This window comes from Pempheris klunzingeri, chromosome 5 (genome assembly GCF_042242105.1).
Source record: "Pempheris klunzingeri isolate RE-2024b chromosome 5, fPemKlu1.hap1, whole genome shotgun sequence".
NCBI classification, from domain to species: domain Eukaryota; kingdom Metazoa; phylum Chordata; class Actinopteri; order Acropomatiformes; family Pempheridae; genus Pempheris; species Pempheris klunzingeri.
In genome coordinates this window covers 27,392,099-27,415,018 of record NC_092016.1, presented here as the reverse complement: position 1 = coordinate 27,415,018, position 22,920 = coordinate 27,392,099, and the positions used below count along the sequence as shown (strand labels likewise).

General features: G+C 43.7%; 1 protein-coding gene across 1 annotated transcript in view; it reads left to right on the top strand.

The window, feature by feature from the left end:
• Positions 1-2,527: 2,527 nt before the first annotated feature.
• The window catches only part of carmil2 (capping protein regulator and myosin 1 linker 2), a 51,581-nt gene continuing 31,188 nt past the window's right edge, over positions 2,528-22,920 (top strand). Inside the window, exons 1-27 of the mRNA XM_070831295.1 lie at positions 2,528-2,555; positions 4,420-4,523; positions 4,625-4,675; positions 5,404-5,463; positions 5,730-5,851; positions 6,700-6,797; positions 7,027-7,097; positions 7,560-7,633; positions 7,724-7,799; positions 8,827-8,915; positions 10,108-10,202; positions 10,755-10,841; positions 11,152-11,261; positions 11,755-11,832; positions 12,881-12,957; positions 13,536-13,640; positions 14,672-14,741; positions 14,913-14,994; positions 15,490-15,586; positions 16,254-16,308; positions 16,545-16,717; positions 17,080-17,148; positions 17,664-17,757; positions 17,848-17,934; positions 18,612-18,740; positions 19,034-19,150; positions 20,452-20,627. Coding sequence (XP_070687396.1) covers positions 2,528-2,555; positions 4,420-4,523; positions 4,625-4,675; positions 5,404-5,463; positions 5,730-5,851; positions 6,700-6,797; positions 7,027-7,097; positions 7,560-7,633; positions 7,724-7,799; positions 8,827-8,915; positions 10,108-10,202; positions 10,755-10,841; positions 11,152-11,261; positions 11,755-11,832; positions 12,881-12,957; positions 13,536-13,640; positions 14,672-14,741; positions 14,913-14,994; positions 15,490-15,586; positions 16,254-16,308; positions 16,545-16,717; positions 17,080-17,148; positions 17,664-17,757; positions 17,848-17,934; positions 18,612-18,740; positions 19,034-19,150; positions 20,452-20,627 — 2,474 coding nt within the window. The remainder of the gene's footprint in view (positions 2,556-4,419; positions 4,524-4,624; positions 4,676-5,403; positions 5,464-5,729; positions 5,852-6,699; positions 6,798-7,026; positions 7,098-7,559; positions 7,634-7,723; positions 7,800-8,826; positions 8,916-10,107; positions 10,203-10,754; positions 10,842-11,151; positions 11,262-11,754; positions 11,833-12,880; positions 12,958-13,535; positions 13,641-14,671; positions 14,742-14,912; positions 14,995-15,489; positions 15,587-16,253; positions 16,309-16,544; positions 16,718-17,079; positions 17,149-17,663; positions 17,758-17,847; positions 17,935-18,611; positions 18,741-19,033; positions 19,151-20,451; positions 20,628-22,920) is intronic.

Genomic DNA, 22,920 nt, shown 5'->3' with positions numbered 1-22,920 from the left:
CCCATGGGTGCTGCATGCTTCTCTGCTGTAGGTTCGCTCCGTGGCTCCGGGGGCCTAAATAAGCACAAAGCCTATGTGTATGATATTTGACATGTTCTGATTCTGAAGAGTAACAACCGACTCCAGATGTCAGTCCGTTCTCAGGTCGTGTCCTGTGGAGGCTTCATACACACTTCAACTGAGACTGAAGGTGAGCACAGAGACACTCAGCCAGGGTTTCTAAGAGTTTCCATTAGCACCACCTCCACCAGCAACAACCCCACTAATGCCTCCAGCTCAGTAAACCTGCTGTAATGTGAATATATGTATGATACTTGACATACTCTTAGGAGCCATTTTGCACATTGAAAACTTTTTCAGAACATCTTTACAGCTAATATGTTTGTGTTGAACTACAACTCAATGTTACTTTGTACAATACTGTACAAAAGCAGGTGGGAAGAAATTAATAGAACATTTAACATTTAATTAAGATAAGATAAGATATTCCTTTATTTATCCCACAATGGGGAAATTTCAAGTCAGCAGCAGTTCTGATTCACACATACAAGATACAGTTCACACATACAAAGAAAGGGAATAAAAAATATAAAATATATATATGTTTACATGTACAGTATATACAAAAAATAATGTATGGTGAAAGAATGAAAGAATGAGGTGATAGAAAGGCTATTGCACATGGGGGAAAATATAAATATATATGAAATATTGCACTTGTTCCTTTTTCTTGGTCTTTGGTCTACTGGGAGCAGATTTGGTTGTAAAGTCTGATGGCAGCAGGGAGGAAGGACCTGCGATGCCTTTCTTTGGAGCAATTGTCATCGGTTTTACAAAATGCAAAGTGAGCAAACAGAAGAAAAATCTGAATCAAATCAGTATTTGGTGAGAGCTCCCTGTGCCTTCAGAACAGCATCAGACCTTCTAGGTACACCAGCACACAGTCAGGGATTCTGTAGGATCACAGTCAGGTGTATGATTAACCAGTTCTACCAAACAGCTGCTAACAATCACTGTCATATGTAGGCTGAAACAGAAAGAGCTGCAGGAGGCTTTAAACTGGGGGAGGACCAGCCAAACTCTGCTACCAAGGTCACAGGTCATGATGCTGAGACAGCAGGTGGTTACGCTGCAGCAGGTCTCTGCCAGGTTCAGGTTTCAGAGCACCCTGGGTGTCAGGATGTGCTCTTCTGTTGAACAAGCAAAGAAACAGGCAGCGCTGAGCACCGTACATGCAGAGGCTGGTGAAGGAAACATCAAAGACACAGTATGCTTACTTCCCTTCGAAATCAGAAGATGTGTGAGAACACACACACATATATATACTGTGTGTGTGTGTGTGTATATATACATAAACACATATACACACACACATACGTACACACATACTGTCCAATTACTTTTGGTCCCTTTAAAAGGTGGAGGGCACATATAAAATGAGTTGTAATTCCTACACCGTTCACCTGATGTGGATGTAAACACCCTCACATTAAAGCAGAAAGTGTGCACTTAAAGCACATCTAGATTGTTTCATTTCACATCCATCATGGTGGTGTACAGAGCCCAAATGCTGGAAACTGTGTCAATGTCCAAATATGTATGGACCTGACTGTATCTATACACACACACACACAGTACTGTATTTATATATATGGTATTCTTACCTAATCAAAACACATCTTGATTGACGAGTGCAAACAAGCTACTTTTTTGAAATGTTCAGTATGTTTAAGTGGTTGTTGTAGTGTGTGTTTTGGTGCCCCCTGGTGGTGTGAGGTCAATTAACCAGCCTTGCACTGGCTGAACCACAGAACTGATGTCTCCATCATAATGCACCACCTGTGTCTTAAAGATATATCATAGATGATTTATCCTACGATGCCCTTCAGACACTGTGACGCTCTCTTGCAGTTATGTTTCCATTAAGCTTTTCACATCTCGGCACGTCTTGAAGTGTCCGTAACAGTCTGAAGCTTAAACTTTGTGAAACTGCAGGTTTCCTGACTGCTGTGTTTTTCGGTGTGGGAGGTTAAACGTGGCCGAGTGTTCTCTCTCACGACGTGGAACAGGATGTGTGTTAAGTTCATGAGCAAGAAATGTGAGCAAGACGAGGTGACGTGTGTGTGTGCGCACACATGCGTGAAGGGAAAAGAGAAAGTGGGTTATATGCATAGGTGCATCAGTGAGAGAGAGAGATGTGGTGGTTTGTGTGCCTGTGGACGTCTCCACACCTTTAGTATGTGCACCCTGCTTTTTTGATTTCGGTTTCCTCGCACCAACACCCTGCTTCTCTGGTCTCTACTCTTCATCACATTCATACTTACAGTCTTATTCAGGCAGGATTTTTAAGGCTGGACAGAGTTTTAACCACTTATTAAGACTCATTCTTCATGTTTGTGCTGATAACGTGGTGCCGGAGCACTTCTCAGTCCAGATAGTGATGTTGGAGGTGGGACACTGGAGGAGCAGGAGGTGAGCACCGCTGGACTTTTGGGCCCTTTTCCATCGTGTTGTTGAAGTCTTCAGAATGGACTCTGTCTCTCCAAACCTGCAAGGTAAGATAAACTAACATATTAACACCAGGGACATCAGTGCTCTTATATCTTTGTGGCAGAAGAAGCATTTAGAGCAGTAGGTTATTTCCAGTGGCTAATAGAGGATCCTACCACTGTCAGGTACTCCGAATCAGATAGATAGATAGATAGATAGATAGATAGATAGAAAGATAGAAAGATAGAAAGATAGAAAGATAGATGTTGATGCTGTGGAAGTGTTTCATGTTATACTGAGAGGTTTTCGCCCTCTCTCTTTCTATCAGGTAGGGTTTATTTCTTTTGTAGATTTTGGTGTAAACAATCCCAAAAAGCAGATTTTTGACAACATTAAAACCAAAAACATCATTGAAAGCATTTGACTTTTTCATACAACCATGGAAAAGCTTTTCAAACAGTCTGGCTGGTAGCACAGTGTGTGGGGGAAACTGTCAACCACTGGTAGATTAAACACGGAGATAATTCATGCACTGGATCCTGTGTCACGTATCGGAGAGAGAGAGAGAGAGAGAGAGAGAGAGCGCCCTTCGCTGTACCACAGCCTGGCTTCACTGACACCAGTTGGACTGAGTGAAGTCGGCCTCGGGGCTGCTGCTACAAAGGTCAACTGTGAGTGAATCAGTAGCACAACAGTAATTTCACGCCAGTGGTTACAGCTGTGTTTCCACTGTGACCGTCAGCGACACCAACTGACATGAAGGAGACAACATGACTCATAATGTCGTATCTTTGCCTCATGCACTCGTGTGTGTGTGTGATGTTGCCCAAACTGGTGTCAACCGGCAGCTTTGGATAGTTTTTGGGAGATCTGACTCCATCTTGTGTAAGGGGACCGTGTGCCGGCTCTATGGTGTGTGTTCATTCTATTGTAAAAAAATAAAAAATGAAATAATCAAAAAACAAGAGGGAAAGAGCTCAGAGACAGGATTCTTTTCTGTTACTGACTGACAGTTTCAGATCAAATGTCCAGAGGAGTTTATAAGGTGCATCATGTGAAATCCTCTGTACCACAATATAGCGACGGGGCAGGAGAGGCACCTGGTGTGAACAGCAGTCATTTTCCTGCTGGAAAAAAGTGAAGCGTTAGAGAAACATAACTGAAAGAATGTAAGTCCTTTAGCCCTCACTGGTTTAGGTGATCCCATTTAAATGTATTGATTTTGTCCTAAATGTTGGTTTGACTGAGCCTTTAAAGAGACACATCAGACCTCCTGTTCTTGGTGTGGTTCCCAGCCGGCAGTCAACAGCTGCAACACTGTTGTTCCTTCCATAACTGCTCCTTATAGAGGTCCTCGAGCACACACCAACTACATATTTGATCAAAAAGCTCTAAGAGTAGGCCTTTAACCCAAAGAAGTATTAAATGAGTAAAATAGTTAAATAACGTGTCCACAAACACTACATTCCATCAGATTTCCTCAGCTGGCACTTGAAGCTACGGCATCAGATCCAGGCCTCTGACCGCCGTGAGGCTGAAGCTGAGGCTGTGTGTCTCGTCACACATGCAGGGTTGTATCATGTGGAATATTCCAGTCAGCGGTGACGACAAAGCCACAGCTGGGACTCTGTTGACTGAGTCTTAACCATTCTAAAAGTGATTGCCAGCCTTTATGTTCCTACTAATGAGCACTGGAGGATCCAGCAGATCACTACTGGATCACTAGTGCAGTGTCCCCTCTGGCCCAGTTGGTCTGGCTTAAATAATGCTAACCCTAAAACCGACCCTGGTTGCTCCTGCTGATGTTCTGAAAGAACGTAGTATGAACGCACCAAGCTGAATGACATGAGCGAGACAAAGGATCGAGGGTGATGAAGGTCCAGCAGCAGTCTTCATAACAGATCTCTGTGTCTATGACCCGATCAGCAGATCAGATCTCAGAGCTGCTAAGACCTCACAGAGTCTGTCTGGTGACGCCTGTTGTCATGAGCCCCCCCGGTCAGCTGTGTGGGAGATCGGCCAAGGAGTTGATGGTGAGTGATGACTCCATGTGACAAACTGTGAGGTTTATCATGTTTACTGTGTAGGAACAGGTGGGGGGGTCCTTCTGATCATGTCTCTCTGTCTGCCTTAGGTACTGAGCCTATGGAGAGGTTATCTGGTGACCAATAAGCAGCTTGTCAGGGTAAATCACAACTCAAATGTTAAAACATCTATTCCAAACAACCCACACATTCTCCAGTTAGCACGTTTCACAAGAAGGTCTGTGACCCCTCCAGTGTGTCTCCACATGAATGTGGGCCTGCAGGGACAGGTGTCCTTTCATTTCCTGCACTTTTGTCTTATTTTTGCTTTCATGTGAAATATTCAGTCATTTTACATTAAAATAATTATGCAAATGACATAAAGTGAGTAAGTTCAGAGGGAAAGCTCAGTGAAGGACTCTCATTTTGAAGGCTACGATGAGGGTTTGGAAGCAGACACCTCCAGCTTTGAGGGCTGCAGATTTATCCTAATAGTTATGCAACCATGCAGATAGTTTAGGTTTTATGAGCCGAGGCTTTGAGATATCTTCTGTCCTCACCTCATTACAGTGGAGGTGAACACCGTTTAGCTTCTGGAAAGACTTCATATTTCTAGAAACAGCAGTCATGTGATTGTGGATAATCCAGACGTGACGTGATCAGGTTTTATTAGGAACTGCTTTCGTTTTTAGGATTATCCTGATTAACTGGGACACTGTTTTTGGAAAAACGTGCTGGTGTTGAATGTAAAACGATTTTTTTCAGTGCTTAGAGCAGCACAGACTCTGTGTGTGTGTGTGTGTGTGTGTGTGTGTGTGTGTGTGTGTGTGTGTGTGTGTGTGTGTGTGTGTGTGTGTGTGTGTGTGTGTGTGTGTGTGTGTGTGTACAGGTGGAGAGCACTTTCAGCTACCTGGAGATTTGTTCCATCAACATCCACAGTCTCACACAGGTACATTCTCCTCATCATTTTGATCGACATGTGCACTTGTTTCTATTATTTAGTGACGTTTTGTTCTGTTAGACTTTTTTCAGTCATATCCTGTTTACCCTGGATGCCAGTTGAAACAGAGGAAGATCAGAAGAGCGTTAACCAGTAATCACTGTGAAATACTGGCTGATGAAGTATTTCTCTGTGGATGTAGATTCTCTGTGGCTAAGGCTTGTCGTTGCTGTGAGTCAGCATCATACACATGTGACATGATGCGTGTTTTGCAGATGGAGTTGGAGACCGACAGTCAGACTCTGTCTTTCAGTGTGTTGCACGCTGAGGATCTGGAGGCCGTGGTCAGTCACATCACTGCCTCACTGAAGAGGATCTTCCCTGATTCCTCTCCGGGGTGGGTCCCACTCCACAGCCTGCTGCATGTCCGAATGCACACCAATCAGTTGATAAGCTGCTAGCTCATACTTCACATGCAGAATTGGAATTTTAGTCTTTACATCCTGTAGCTTTCTTTGGGTCTGTGCTGAAAAAGACTTCTTTGACTATTAAGTCAAATTAAGGTGAAAAGGTCAAACACTCTGTGCAGATGGCCAACAAAATAAAAGTACAGCCACAATACTCTGCCCGGTATGGAAGTATCTGCATTGAATATGTTTCTACACACACATTTATTCAGTGCTACAGTGATGGAATACGATCTTCCTGTGTGTCCCGATTAGCCGCTCCATGTCTGAATGTACCCTGAAGTGACACCTCTGTGTCACAGTACAGCCCGTGAATGTATGAAGAGAACAGGACACAGTCTGTCTGCTCATCCCTCTGAAGGTTGCTCAGTGGTGCATGAAGCCAAAGACAGAAAAGTCCCCTGATCTTCAGCATCATCTGGCCCTTAGAGCATGTGTGCCAGCGTGTCAGGCCTGCAGAGCTGGCTAACTTCCTGTTAATCTAATCTGAACAGGGATAAAATGATTTAATCGTGCAGCTCGACTAGATTTCCCAAATGTTATCGGACTGAATGGATCAAATTCTGATGGTGAAGTCATTTCGCCTCTCGAAACAAATGCAGCCCCTGATTTACAGTCGTCTCCTTCACAATGTTAGTGTGGAAAGAGCTTGGCTTCAAAGCCTGGTGTGTTCTTGGAGCCATGGTACGGCCTCACAGAGCTGCCAGCAGGGCTGCAGACGCTCAGTCTTCTTACACAGTATGTCTTAACAAGCATATGTCTGTCCTTCGATCTCCAGGAAGTTGTTAAAGATGATTACTCCGGACCTCCAGCAGCGACTCCTCACACTGACTGCTGCAATAGAGGAGCAGCTGAACAGTGAGCCTGGCTCCTGTGGTACGTGCTTTTCACATGACAGGACCGATGATTACATTACTAACACTATCAGCTGGCTGCTCAGCTCACTGTCACCTGCTATCAACACCGTGTGACTTGAAGATCAGTTATGCAACTAATAGAAGTATTATTCGTGTCCTTATTGGTACACAGCAGATTTACCAGGATCACTGATCCATTTGCTCGTGTGTTTGCAGATAGACAGTGTGTGAATGTGTGTGTTCCTCAGGGGGATTCTCTGATACCTATGCTGCTCTGTGTGATTTCAACGACATGCCATTTAGAGAGGAGATTCAGTGGGTAAGTCACTACTGTAATAAAACATTGAAATATGCCATGAGTACTACCAATGACCTTCACTACCTACCTCATAGACTACTTCAATGAGAACTCAGCTAGTATGACAAACTGTCTGTAGGGATCCTTTCCATGATGCTGTCACACACTTAGAATGACACTCTGAGCCTGTCAGTGGATCAAACAAGCTCTTGTAGTGGACCTACTGTGATCAGGTGCAGTTGTCCCAAAGGATCACGTTGCAGCCATTGCAGCCCATTTGGTGGCTGCTGGCTGAGGTGATCTACTGGACCAGTTCCAACACTTTTACTACCTACCAGTCACTCACACACCAGGATGTGGACAAATAGGGTCCAGGTTCAAAAATGCCAGAGTTCTCATTTAAGTGAAACGTCATAACAGCTTAACAATAACCAAAGTGTGTTATTGGTGTATCTGAGTAAAGCATGGCTAACTGATTTACAGGATGTTGACAACATCTACTACATCAACAACTGCAGACTATTCAACCTGCAGGACTTCAGCCACTTAGACAGCAGGTGGGACACAGTACAATGCTGTTTCTTCCAATCACATATTTGATTTAACGCCCCCCCCACCCTTAACATTCTCCTGTCCTTTCCTCTTAGGGACTTGGCATTGGCAGTAGCAGCACTGTCTTTCAACCAGTGGTTTACCAAAATGTCCTGCAAGGAACTCAAACTGGTACCCTCTTTTTATTGCATTTGAATGTTTCCTCTAAAGAATTGTGAAATAGTGAAAATAGTGTTTTTAAGATTTGTGAATGTTTGACCTTTCTTCACTGAGGGCGTGCACCTCATGGGAGGGCAAAGACGTGGACTACATCAGACGCTTTAATGATTTAGTGACAGATATTAACCTTTACTATCACCACCAGTGTTGACAGGTGGCCTGTAGCGTGCATAATAGTCACACAGACATAATTAGACCACAAATATCCCGGGGGAGAGACTACAGGAGCCCAGTTCACTCATCATCACATTTAATAATCGACAAAGGCTCTGTCTTAGAAAGATGTCCGTTGTTGGTCACTAAACTCTCTCTCTAAGTCATGCTAATTATCTCATTGCTATTAAATGACTAGTGAAGCTGATTGGATGACCGTGGCCACTGTGTGACCTACGCATGTCAAATCAAAGAGCCATTTAGGGAATTATGTCCTTGTGTCCTCTTTTACCATGAACAGTGCATCGCAGGACACTGGTCTAAACTCCCACGTCTGAAAACAGATTGGTGAGGACGATCGATGATTGCACACATCACAGTTGGTCACTCTCACCTTTATAACAAGCTACACTCTGTCATCACTGGTGAACTGGTGATGAAATGAAATCAAATTACTTCAAATCTGACTTCATTTTATTGACAAAAACTCCACCAAGCAAAGGTGTAACATCTTCACTCAGTAGCTCGGTCAGTCAGTCAGATGTTCATGTCGGCAGGACTGGCCAGCTTTGCTGCGGTCCAAGTGGTTTTTCAACAGTCTGAGTTGGACAAATCTATTGGGTATCTTCCAAAGTTACAGTCTTTAGTACCAAATCCTCACCTTGTGTTTTCCCAGACAACATTTCTTGCTGAGCTGAGGAACAGTAGCATTAAGCACAGAGAGTATTGATACATATCTCTGGACTTAATGCTACAAATGAAATTTGGCAATACCAGCCTGGAAGTTTGTCCTGGACTGTCTGTCTCTCTGTCTGTGTCCCTACAGTCGGTGGACGTGCAGCAGCAGCTGGCCATCCTGCTGTCCTCATCTCCCGGTCTGGAGGAGCTCTCGCTGCAGGCCAGTGGACTCAAACTGTGAGTTTATGTGTGTGTGCAGAGAGGTTGGTAGATCGGGTGGTCCGAGTAAACAAACACCTCCTCAACAAGAGGAGAACAAGGTGCATTGCAGCAAATGCTCAGCTTTCCTCTTTGTTAAGGACGCTGCTCAGTGGCTCACAGCTAAAGGCTGTTTGAATCTGTGCATTGATTTAAAGTGGACTGTCCCTGGATAGAGTTTTAAAGTTGAAGAGGTGATTCTCAAGTTCTATACATGCGAGACAGAGGCCAACCTAGGCTGCAAGCAAGAGGCCCTGGGATCTAATGATGTGATGACGATCCCAGTTACACAAATCTAAGCCAACATACACTATACACAGATATAGATGGAGGACAGAAGCCCTGGGTCAACGGTGAAGCCCGAGCCAGACTTAAAGAATGTCTACAGTTCTGAACTGAATACCTTCTATGCACTGCCATACGTCACCCAGAGACGGGAAGGTTTGGTTCAAAGAACCTTATGGTGGGGACAGTTCTGTCAGAGATGAATTCCTAAGATAAGAAAGGATTCTTCTTAAATGCAGTCAGGAAACATGTTTCTGTATTATCAAAAACCCTACATGCCAAACTGAGACGGGACAGGATGTCAGACTCAGGAACTTTCTGTAATGAGGCGACAGGTCTTTTTCTCCTCTGTCCAGCTCCAGATGCCCTGGTCTGGTCTGGTCTGGTCTGGTCTGGTCTGGTCTAGTCTAGTCTAGTCTAGTCTTGTCTGGTCTGGTCTAGTCTAGTCTAGTCTAGTCTGGTCTGGTCTAATCTGGTCTGGTCTAATCTGGTCTAGTCTAGTCTAGTCTAGTCTAATCTGGTCTGATCTAGTCTAGTCTAGTCTAGTCTAACCTGGTCTGGTCTGGTCTAGTCTAGTCTAGTCTAATCTAGTCTAATCTGGTCTGGTCTAGTCTAATCTGGTCTGGTCTGGTCTAGCCTAGTCTAGTCTAGTCTAGTCTAGTCTAGTTTAATCTGGTCTGGTCTAGTCTAATCTGGTCTGGTCTGGTCTGGTCTGGTCTGGTCTGGTCTGGTCTAGTCTAATCTGGTCTGGTCTGGTCTGGTCTGGTCTGGTCTGGTCTGGTCTAGTCTAATCTGGTCTGGTCTGGTCTGGTCTGGTCTGGTCTGGTCTGGTCTACTTTACAACGGTTGATTGAGGTCGAGAAGTAACCTTGTTATTCTGCTGCAGGGACTTTGCAATCAAAATGGCGGCTGCCCTACGGGAACACACCTCCTCTACCCTGCAATCCATCAACCTCTCAGGAAACCTAATTGAAGACAAAGGTGGGCTCTTTACATGTCACACCTGAGTGGTATGAACACAGCGTTATGGTCCACCTGGAGCCGAGTGGCACTTCCTCTGTCAAGTTTTGTCAGTGAGTGAAACAGGCAGCTGTAGTGTTTCTGACCTGGTGTGCAGCTTAGGCTCAGTCCATCCAAATGACACGTGGTAAACCACCTCTAGTAATATCTAGCCATGCAGATAGTCTGGAGTTAGAAGTTTGATCCATCCCTGCAATAAACTTGGGACGGGAACGTTTGGTAAAAGTCTTCAGTTGGTCGGGAAGCAGGAACCAGCAGAGGGAAGAGCTAAGAGGTGACGTCAGCCTCTGCTCCAGTCATTCAGATACAGCAGTATGTTAGTGCTTCCCACATCACTAGACGACTGCATTCATGTCAGCCTCACATTTTAGATGAACCTCACAATTCATTGTTTTGTGTGTGTGTAAAGTGTGTACTTAAATGTTTGTTTCATTGACTGCTCATGCTGGATTGTAGACATATTTCCTTGTGTGTGTGTGTGTGTGTGTGTGTGTGCTGTGTTTTCATTCCCAGGTGTCATGGCTCTCAGTCAAGGGCTGGGGTACCTAGCTAAAGGACTCAAACATCTCTCTCTGTCCCGGGTATCAATGACTGCTAGAGGTACACACTCAAACAGCTGGACACACACACACACACACACACACACAGACAAATTAGAGGCAAGAGCAATATGTAGAGGTAGAGGATGTAGACAGAGGAGGTGGATGTCACCTGTACAGTGCACTATATATAACATATATAACATATATAATATATATAATATAATATAGAGTTTGGATCTGCAGCCTGCAACCGTCATTGTCATTTCAAACCCAATGCAAGTAGTTAACAAAATTACCGCTACATCCACATCCAGTTAAACTCCTCAACAACATGATCACCAGTTCTGGTCTGGTCCATCTGTCTCCAGGTCTTGGCTGTCTGAGTCAGGTTTTATCCTCCACACAGCTGTTCTCTGCATCTCTGACCCACCTCGACCTGTCTGGAAACCCCGGCAGCCTGGTTACTGAAGAGGCCATGGTACTCTCTGCTCTGTGTGTGTGTGTGTGTGTGTGTGTGTGTGTGTGTGTTACGGATTGAAGAACTGTCAACTGTTGGGTTTGTTCTATTGCTCAGGGTTTCAATCTGCCTGAACTGTCAGCCTACAATCAAAAAACAGATGTTACTATAGATGATTGTAAGGATATTCAAAGCGACTCACATTGCACTGATGGATCTTCTACATATCCCAGTTATCAGTGTGTGTGTGTGTGTGTGTGTGTGTGTGTCTGTGCCCTGGTATTACACACTTAATGGGGCCAGACAACTGGGAGAACACCCACAATATGGGGCCTACAGTGTTTTATGGGGCCATTTGGGTGGACCCCACTGGGAGAACAATGTTCTTCTGAACTATGTAGTTGCTGTTATGGACAAAACTAGTTAGTGTATTTTAGTTACAGTTTCCATCGTGTCTATGGGAAGTGTGTTTGCAGCACCTTGACTGGTGTTTGTGTGTTTGTGTGTCTTGCAGTTTCTCTTCAAGTTCTTGTCCAGTACAAACTCTCTATCTCATCTGGACCTCAGTGACACCAGCTGCCCTCTGGACACGGTCAGTGAGACACTCTTTAAACCGCTGCCCTCCCCTGAGGCTAGTTGGTTGATTTCACCTAAAGGAATAATCAAACATTTTGGAAAGTCAGGGGACACAGATAGCCTCACACAGCAGGGCCAGTGCTAGCCTAGCTCCGTGGGGGAAACCTGGGCGCAGCACAAGGGAGATGACTCCCCTCTTGACCCGTGCCACAGCAGATGCAACTCAAACAGAGCGGTTTTATTAGCAAGTCTTTGGCTTCAGGGTGAGATCAGGACAACACGATAAACTAAACATCGTATTAAATACATCAACTACAGCAGCTAACCGAAGGAAGTAAAATGAAAGAAAATACAGGCCTCTTACCTACAGTATCTCCCTAACAGGAAGACAGTGCTTCTCACCCCTACAACCACCTTGTACTACTTTAGGAGCACATTTAACATCAGCTCGAGCACCGGCAGAGCAGGGTCCCGTTCAGAGCTGAGAAGGAAAAGGAGTAGAGATTTTAAGGTAACCTCCATCAAGTCCTGAGCCAATCCGCAGCCACCACCTGTAGCTCAAACACTGGACAGACGGGGCAAAAGCACCACCCTCAGGCAGGGAGGAGACACAACACAGCCACCCCCAAACCATTATGACCTGGGTCCTAACACTGCGTCGTCATACATGTACATGTTGTGTGTTGTTGGTTGGAGCAAAAGGCTTCGGACTGTCCTCGCTCCACAAACAGACCCTTCAGTATAAAGCCAGGGTGAAATCTAGGCTGAGACAGGGGAAGAGTCACCTGCTCATGTCATCAGAATCAAATTGTTCAGATAAATAGTGGTGTATTGTGTGTCAGAGTTAACATCTCATCAGATCTGTCAAAAAGTCTGGAAGGTTTGTTTTCACCTGACAGTTTGGATGTGTCTGCTATTAATGAAGTGTTGCTCTTGTCTGATTGGAAGGTGTAACACACTGTTTTCTGTATCCAAAATAACAGCAGAGCCTCTCAAATCTTTGTTCCATGTCGCTGTTGATTCTCATCTCATCTCGTCTCTCTCATCCTGACCTTCTCTTGCAGTTGTTTGTGTCACTGTCTGCTGGATGTTGTTACAGACTGACACACCTGAACCTGGCCAGGAACCCTTTCAGCCACAGGTCAGCCCCACTGTTGTAATGTAATAATGTAATAATGTAATGTCAGTGGCGTTCTAGATGTAAGACCAGTGAACTTAACAACCTCTCTGCATTATTAAGTCACTATTGTGCACTGTCAGTACATTTACATAGGATTTGCACAACTACAGGATTCCTTCCCACCACTGTCCAGCTGTGCAATGTCATTTCCTCAGTTTCTAATATTGTATTCATTATTTATAGGAAAGCCAAAATTGTTACTTTCTCTCAAGATGTAAATGTTCACATGCTGTACATTTGTCCATCGGAGGATGCTCTGAATGAGCAGACAGACACCACAGCACAACGGCTGGAGTGTTTATGTGACATAGTTGATCTGAGACAAGCGGGTGAACACTGGCAGGTACGCAGACAGCTGATTAAACAGGTGACACACCGAGGAGAACTCGTGGGCACGCTTGGTATTGCAGTCTGACATAACTGGAACTGTTGAATGAATCTACTGGAATGAGACGCTACGATGCACTCTAGCACAGTTTCACAGTGTGGTCCACTGAAAACACGGCCTGTGACCGTTTGTGTTGTTTGCGTCTGTGTAGAAAGGTGCAGGGGGTGACCAGGAGCATTCAGCAGTTCTTCAGTCAGAGCCGTGAGCTGAAATACGTGGGTCTATCTGCAACCAAACTACCTCCACAAGCTCTCAGGTGACTTTTCTCCCAACAAATGCAATAACATGATATTTCCTCTTTTTTCCCAACGTGAAAGTTCACTGTTCACTTTCCTAAAACCGTTCTGTTCATTCACCAACGTGAAAGTCCAACATTGAGGATACCTGAAGACAGTTTTAGAAGCAGTACTGATCACGCTGACACCTCCAGGGTGACTCCAGGGTTGACCTGTGATTAGGGATTTATTCAGCACAGACTGTGTGATACCACTCGACATAAGCAATGTCAAATCTGAACACATTGGGGATCCTCATTAAGGAGGGTGTCCAGAGTCACCGCTTTATTTAATTTAGCCTCTTATAATCAACATTATGAATCCTTTCATTTAAGAACTGACCATTAAATAGGTGAGAACTATTACATGTGTTCAAAAGACTACATTCTGTTTCCCACTAGCACACATCTGTTTCCCATATATGGCCACTCTTAAATGACGATTCACCATTTTTGATTAGGATCTCCTCTGGAATCAGCAGTTTATTCATTTCCCTCCAAAACTGCCGTGCATTACTGTCCTGTTGTTCTAACTGGAAAGTCTGTCCGCCACAAAGTCTTCTATGATGAAACTGACATTGATTTCAGTTCCTTCTCTTGCTCTGGTCCCTACACATGAGAAATATTTTCTCTGCTGAGCATGAGTAAAGTCAAAACTCACTAGTTTGTTATTCCAATATAGTCATTTTCCTCCTAATACTTCTCCACAACATCCTTTTTTACTGCACAGTATTTATCCATTTCTGTATATTTAAGATCACAAAAATGATCATATCAATGATCCACACTGTCCTGACTTCTCTATTTCATTTTTAACTTTTTTTTCTATTTTCTTTTAATGTATTCTATTTGCTTTTCTTTTCTTTCACTCTGTTTGTTGTTATGCACCAAGATACCAAGGCAAAGTGTGAAAACCTACTTAAATAAATTTGAATATGATTCTGATTCTGAAAGATGCCAAAGCAACTTTGCTATAACTAGACTTGTATGTTTCATATTTGTCTTGCAACCAGGTTATTACTGCAGGGTCTGGCGACCAACACTTGTCTCTTTGGGCTCAAGTTGGACATTAGTAGCTGCGAGGTACAGTACACACACATTCACAGATGTACGAAACCCATTTTTCAGTTGTGATGATGAGTGGCAGAAGCCACAGTAAACAGTGCCAATGTGTGTGTGTGTGTGTGTGTGTGTGTGTGTGTGTGTGTGTGTGTGTGTGCGTGTGTGTGTGTGTGTGTGGACATGTATGTGTAGTTACGCTCAGCAGGGGCCCAGGTGATACAAGAGCACGTCTCTGAAGCTACAGCTATCAGGAGCCTGGATATCTCTAACAACAGTATGTTAAATCAGACACACTGTTTTCCTCAAAAGGGTTCACATCCATCGACTCCACCCTGCTATATGCACAATAAACACTCTTCTTAAGCCATAATACTGCAATCTAGACCAAGGCCACGAGTTTGATCCACACTGCTGCAGCATCAAACTGCAAAAGGATGCAGGTGTTAGCTAGCCTGGCTAAAACTGATTTCACTTGTTTAATCTGTACAAAACACGAAGGGTCAAACCGAGGAGTTGTGCTTTTACAGCAGGTTATTGCTCAACCTTTTCTGGGCTTGAAGCAACGACTTCCTGGAGTTAATGTCAATGCACATTTTGATTCATCTAATTAAATTGAACGTCATTGGATTTAATGCATCTCATTAATGTTAAACAGAGGATTCACTTAAATATTGGTATACTTGATGTCATTAAGACCAGGAATGAATTAGTGAAATCATCTAATCAATGATTGGTAATGTCTGGAATAACTCTCTCTGTGTGGCTGTAGGTTTTGAGAACGACATGGTGACTCTGGTTCTGTCTGTTGGTCGATGTCAATCTCTTCGACACCTTTCACTGGGGAAAAACTTTGCCATGAAGTCAAGGTCTGCTGTACTCACTCCATTATACATGATCCTTTTGCTCTATCACTGTCCTCTCCTGACGTCGGCTCAGTACATGGACAGTGTCCTTGAAATGAGTCATTTCTACGTTGGCCCTGAGAGCTCAATGCGCTGTTCTATAAGAATACACATGCAAATACATTATTAATAAAACATCTTCACCAATTTGACTAAATGTGCTGCTTTCAGAAAAAATGCTGCATAGTGACAAAACAGTCAAATACAAAACTGTCGTTGGGGAAACAGGCACATCTGCACACTTCCACTCCCCTCAGCTCTGAATAAATACAGGCATTCCCTTAAACATCCATTTGTAAAACAACACTTCTGCTCACTCCACCCCTGTGAGACCAGTCAATAAGCAAAACAGCAAAGAAGCAGTGCAGTTTTACCGTGCTGCATCGCAGAACCAGGACAGCTGTTCCACTCCACCATTAGACACAGCTCTGAATAGTGCATGAGGAGCACACATTCTTTTATTAATACCAGCTTGGGAAATGGCATGTGTGGTTTAATGCCTACGCATTGTGAATACATCTGACACTGACTTAGAGCGTGTAAACCGAAAGTTCCTACTAACTACTAACTTTCAAAACCTAATTTTTGATTAAATGTTTCTGATATCTTTCTTTCTTTCTTTGTCTACCAGAGCTCTCACTGATGTTCTTCATCGTATAGCTGCACTCATTCAGGATGAAGAGTGTGTGAGTGACTCTGCTTTCTCTCAGTTGTTAATATTAGCTTTTCAGTAAACCATGCATAGACAGTGCATTAGATACAATACATGGAAGATTGTGGATCATTTCTAATTCTTACTTATGAACAACTTGACCATCATCAAAACAACAAATGTAGGGCATATTTCATTTAAAGTTCTCAGTCTAAATGTTCTTTCTCCCCGGTGTTTGGCACGATAATATATGTGCATATGTGTATGTAGCCCTTGCAGTCTCTATCAGTGTGTGACTCCAAGCTGAAGACAGGGACACACATCCTGCTGAGCGCTCTGGGCGGCCATGCAGCTCTGGCTGAAGTGGACATCAGTGGAAACAACATTGGAGATACTGGAGCCAAGATGCTAGCCAAAGCCCTGATGAGTAATACCAGACTAAGGTGCACACACACACACACACACACACACACACACTAGCCAAGGTGTTGCATACATATTGCAACTAACAGACAGCAAATCATTTTTATTGTAATGCCATCTTAAAATAATTTGTGAATTATAGAATAATGGCAGCCTTTAAATAACTGTAACTGTCTTTATTTATTTGTCACGTGTACTTTAAGCTGTGGGTCTGCTGTTTGCCACTAGGTGTCATGATTCCATTATTTGAAACTAACATTTATAACATTCAGTGTGTGATTAGCTCCGAGAGTTTTCACTGACAGACCATCATACTCAGATGATGCTGTACCAGGTACAGCTGCACTTCCTTGCAGTGACCTCTGTCTCTATATCTTTTAAGGACTCTGACATGGGACAGAAACAATGTAACTGCCAGAGGGTTCCAGGATGTGGCTGATGCCTTGGAGAGGTCATATATTCATACATGCAGACACACAAACACACATACACATCAGCCAGAGTATAGTATACTAAGTCACGCACCAGTAAACACTGATAAAGCCTAAAAACTAGTTTAGTGCAAGGTGCAGTTGTTGACTAACATGCTGCTGCTAATATCATGTGAAGACCGCCTTTGCCTGCCTCAGCCATCAATGAACACCTTAAAAATCACCTCTGATCATCAGATTTGGACACTGACAGTTTTGCAACACCTGCTGTAGTAAAGCAGCCCCAAAAGATCATATCTTATCTTGTGCACATGATAAAAACAACATCTCTAAGGCTGTAACTAAGGTGCAGCAGTCAAGTCAAGTTTATCTATAGAGCACATTTCATAGAACAAGCCAAAACATTAGGCAGAGGTCATTCTTGACATAAATATCTAAGGCAGGAACCCTAAGAAAGGAGGGTATTCTTATTATTAATATTAATAATACTGGTAATAATAACAATAATAATAATAATCATTGAGTTGTTGTGCAGGAACTTCACTTTGCAGCAGGTGTCTCTGCCGCTGGCTGACATCACTCAGAGTTACCGCAGCAACCCAGACAGAACCAAAGAAGCCCTGCACAAGGTCAGTGTGTGAGGTGTGTGAGGGACTCACATTCAGATCTTGTGTTATTAATTTACCTGTATAGTGACAGTGTGCACCCTGTGTGTGCAGATTCAGCAGTGTTTAGACAGAAATAACCAGAGACAGTCTGACAGAGTGGAGCTTCAGCAAGCCTTTAGGGCTCAACAGTCTGAAAAGGTAAGAAGTATAAATATAACATATACCTGATGATGATTGAGACCTTTAGTTCAAATATTTAATGTTCTGAAAACTGCATATGACTTAAATTTGATTATGTTTATTCATTTGAGTTTGACCTGATATAGAAAATTGCATTTGCCGTATTGCCCTACTCTTTAATATACGTATGTTCTCTGCTGTGAGAATACTGTACATCCTGACAGCAAGGACTATATGGAAGATTATGGATCGCACGCAGAGGACATTGAACACGAGCCCCCGCTGGGTTTTAATGAGCTAAAGCTTCACCTAATTGGAGCACAACCAAAGCAGGTAGTGAATGGTGTAGAGCAACAGTACTGCAGTGCGTAGTGGAAGGTTCATTGTATGTTACCAAGAAATATTAGAGTGCCCTGCAGGAACTAGTTTACTATCATTTGCAGGAATTATTGTGCTGGTTAAAGTTGGTTTACCAGGACAGGCGCTTTCCTCCGCCCCTCTGTTATACAAGCAGACTTCACATTTTACATTTTACATTTACATGATCAATGCAGCTAAATCCTATCATGTCAAAGGTGGGACCTTCTGACTGAAGAATATTTAATGGTTATTTAAAAATGCTATTGGCCCTATAAGCCAGTGTCTGCAGGTCTTTATTTTCAGCTCTGTCTGTGTCGGTTGTTCCTCCACTTTAGCTGGTCCAGGCTATGTGTCGGCAGCTGGAGGACAGCCTTCAACGTTTAAACCACTGCAACAATCAGGAGGATCAGGCTGACACCCTCATGGTACATGAGGTGCTGCACAACACCAGGGAGTCCTTCAAGGTACAGGCAGCTCACTTGGTTTTGGGCGAAACCACCAATCATTGGTAACTGCCTCGTTACTAGGTAGAGCTGTACAATCGAATGCAATCCAATCCAAAAGCTGACCTGTGAATTATAACTTACTAACAAAGGTAATCATTTGATTAACCCTGTCAGAGGTGTAGCTCTTAAATGGCACAATATGTGGCAGAGCTGTCGTACTTCCTTGCATTAGGTTGTAAAAGTGTACCTGTGACGTGGGGATGTAAATGATGCTTTACTGACTAATGCTTTCGTTGTGTTTCCCTGTGCAGCTCCTTCCCGCTCTCTACGAGGCAGGCAGGCCGTGTGCCTCTGATGGAGACTTGGTGAACAGCATCCTCACTGATGCAGCTGCTGCCCTGACAAATGAGTTCAATAGGAGCATACAGGTACACGTTTAAATACACCAGCTGTAAACCTTATCACACAGGCAACATCACAAGGTAGCACACTGTTACTCAATCATGTGGAGGCCAACTTTACCAATTCAGAAATGATGTGTTGTGGATCACAGAAGCGGGTTGAGGCTGTAGTTCTTAGTGTAGTAATTAGAGAGAGACCCAACGATTCAGGAATTCAACATTAAGGATTCTAGAATCCCCACATGAGCAGCATTAGATATTAGATTAGGACACAGTGGCAGGAGAGAGAGGAACCAAAATAGTAACAGCAGCTATAGTACTGACCGTAGGAATATGACTAATAGTTAGCAATATGGTAGCATTGAAAAACATGACAATAGTTAATATATGAATAATAATAGCATGACTAGTGAGGCATATGGATGGAGAGGAAGAGGAGGAGGAGAAGAAGAGAGGAGGAGAGAGGAGCCCAGTGCATCATGGGAGTCCCCCGGCAGTCTGAGCCTATAGCAGCATAACTAGGGGCTGGTCTAAGGCCTGAGCCAGACCTGAACTATAGCAGCCAACATACTAGCAGTGACTATAGCACTGACAATAGGAGTGTGACTAAAAGATTAGCAGTATGATATTATTGAAAAACATGACGAGTGGCCGACGATCCGCAGCAGTGATTCATGAAGCAGAGAACCACATCAGCAGGACCAGGACCAGGATCCACAGGAACCTGAGAACCACATCAGCAGGACCAGGACCAGGATCCACAGGAACCTGAGAGATGAGAAAGCACAGAAAGGCTCCGGGGAAGACAGCAAGTTAGAGGCAGACATTAGGCTGACATGAGACATAATGATGGAGAGGAAGAGGAGGAGAGAGAATAGAGGAGCTCAGTGCACCATAGGAGTCCCCCGGCAGTCTGAGCCTATAGCATCATAACTAGGGGCTGGTCTAAGACCTGATCCAGCCCTAAACTATAGGTTTTATCACAAAGGAAGGTTTTTAGTCTACTCTTAAATGTAGAGAGGGTGTCTGCCCCCCGAACCCAAACTGGAAGGAGGTTCCACAGGAGAGGAGCCTGATAGCTGAAGGCTCTGCCTCCGGCACTATGTGCCACCACATCAGATTAAATGGGCTCATTTGGAGCAGAATTCACATAAAACCATTTGATTTAGTCTTTACACTATTTTACAGCAAAATGTCCTGTTCCAGTTCTACCTTCATGTCCACAGATCATCCTGAGGAGTGTCTGACAAAAACCTTTTCAGAGCATGTGTGTTATATCCCACAGCTTAGTGTTCCGCCATGCTCAGCTCCCAGTGTGTGTGTTCCAGGACATGGCTCAAGGCCTGATGAGGTGTGCAGAGGCTGCGTGTCCACGGGTGGTCCAGCGGTCTAGTGTGTGTGAGTGTCTGTCAGAGTGTGTGTCCAAAAGAAGCAGACAGACACACAACTTCCTGAGAAGCACTCTGGTGGAGAACACAGGGCAGATCATCAGCAACAGACTAAGGTAATGACAGGACAGTGTCAGTTTAATCAACCCAATTTACACTGTATAATTACCATAGACACTGTATGAGCTGAGAGAATGTTGGGACTGATTGTAAAAGAGAGAAGAGTAGAAACTGCATGTGTGCAAAAGTTTCTCTGGCTGCCACAGGAGCTATGAAACAGTGGTCAGCACATCACGTCCAAACATCGACCAGCAGTACAACAGTAATTATTTACTGTGTGTGTGTGTGTGTGTGTGTGTGTGTGTGTATATATATATACACACACACACACACACACACACAGTGGTGTGAAAAAGTATTTGCCCCCTTACAGATTTCTTCTGTTTTTGTTTTATTGTCACACTTACATGTTTCAGATCATCAAACAAATTTTAATATCACACAAAGATAACCTGAGTAAACACAAAAAGCAGTTTTTAAATGATGATTTCATTTATTAAGGGAAAAAAGCTATCCAAACCAACCTGCCCTATGGGAAAAAGTAATTGCCCCCCCTTGTTAAATCATGAATTAACTGTGATTAACCACATGTTTGAAAGCTGAGTTCAATTTCACTAGCCACACCCAGGCCTGATTACTGCCAGAGCTGTAGAATCAAGAAATCACTTAAATAGACAACATGAAGTAGGCTGAAAGATCTCAAAAAGCAACACATCATGCCCCGATCTAAAGCAATTCAAGAACAGACAAGAAACATAGCCATTGACATCCATCAGTCTAGAAAGGGTTAAAAAGCCATTTCTAAGGCTTTGGGACTCCAGCGAACCACAGTAAGAGCCATTATCCACGAATGGAGATAACATGGAGCAGTGGTGAACCTTCCCAGGAGTGGCCGGCCGACCAAAATGACTCCAAGAGCGCATCGACGTCTCATCCAGGAGGTCACAAAAGAACCCAGAACAACATCTAAAGCACTGCAGGCCTCACTTGCCTCAGTTAAGGTCATGATGCAACAATGGCCTCCATGGGAGAGTTGCAAGGCGAAAACCACTGCTGACCAAAAAGAACACAAAGGCACATCTCACACTTGCCAAAAAACATCTTGATGATCCCCCACACTTTTGGGAAAACATTCTGTGGACTGACGAGACAAAAGTGGAACTTTTTGGAAGGTGTGCGTCCCGTTACATCTGGTGTAAAACTAACACAGCATTTCAGAAAAAGATCATACCGACAGTCAGACATGGTGGTGGTAGTGTGATGGTCTGGGGCTGCTTTGCTGCTTCAGGACCTGGACGACTTGCCATAATTGATAGAACCATGAATTCTGCTCTCTACCAGAAAATCCTGAAGGAGAATGTCCGGCCATCAGTTCGTGACCTCAAGCACAAGCGCACTTGGGTTTTGCAGCAGGACAATGATCTGAAGCACACCAGCAAGTCCACCTCTGAAGGGCTCAAAAAAAAAATGAAGGTTTTGGAGTGACCTAGTCAAAGTCAGGACTTAAATCCGATTGAGATGCTGTGGCATGGCCTTAAACAGGCCGTTCATGCTCGAAAACCCTCCCATGTGGCTGAATTAAGACAATTCTGCAAAGAAGAGTGGGCTGAAATTCCTCCACAGCGATGTGAAAGACTCATTACCAGTTACTGCAAACACTTGAGTGCAGTTGTTGCCGCCAAGGATGGCACAACCAGTTATTAGGTTTAGGGGGCAATTACTTTTTCCCATAGGGCCAGGTTGGTTTGGATAGCTTTTGTCCCTTAATAAATAAAATCATCATTTAAAAACTGCTTTTTGTATTTACTCAGGTTATCTTTGTGTGATATTAAAATTTGTTTGGTGATCTGAAACATGTAAGTGTGACAAAAAAGCAAAAACCGAAGAAATCTGTAAGGGGGCAAATACTTTTTCACACCACTGTATATACTGTAAGGAATCATTTAAATGAACTGATTATTTACTGTGGTGGGGGCTGCCTTTCCCTGTCCAGATTCAAAGGCAACTATACTGGAAATGTGTTGCCAATTGTGTGTAAATTGAGTAATTTACATCATCATAATCATGAATAATAAACACTGACCAGCAACTCATACACTATCAAGAATGGGAAATGATTTCTGCTGCTTATTTTGTTTGTTCAGTCGCCAGGTATGGAAATGGAAATGGAAAATGAGACATTTTTGGTTCAGCATTACTTATCCCTGGAGCTGTTTCTTGATTCAGAGCTTTGTGCACAGTCTCTGCGTGTCTGAAGGCCTTTCCTCACGTATCACAGACTAGTTGTCTAACAAGACACAACTTAGAGCAGAAAAGCTGTATGCCACAGATATACTGCATGTGTGTCTA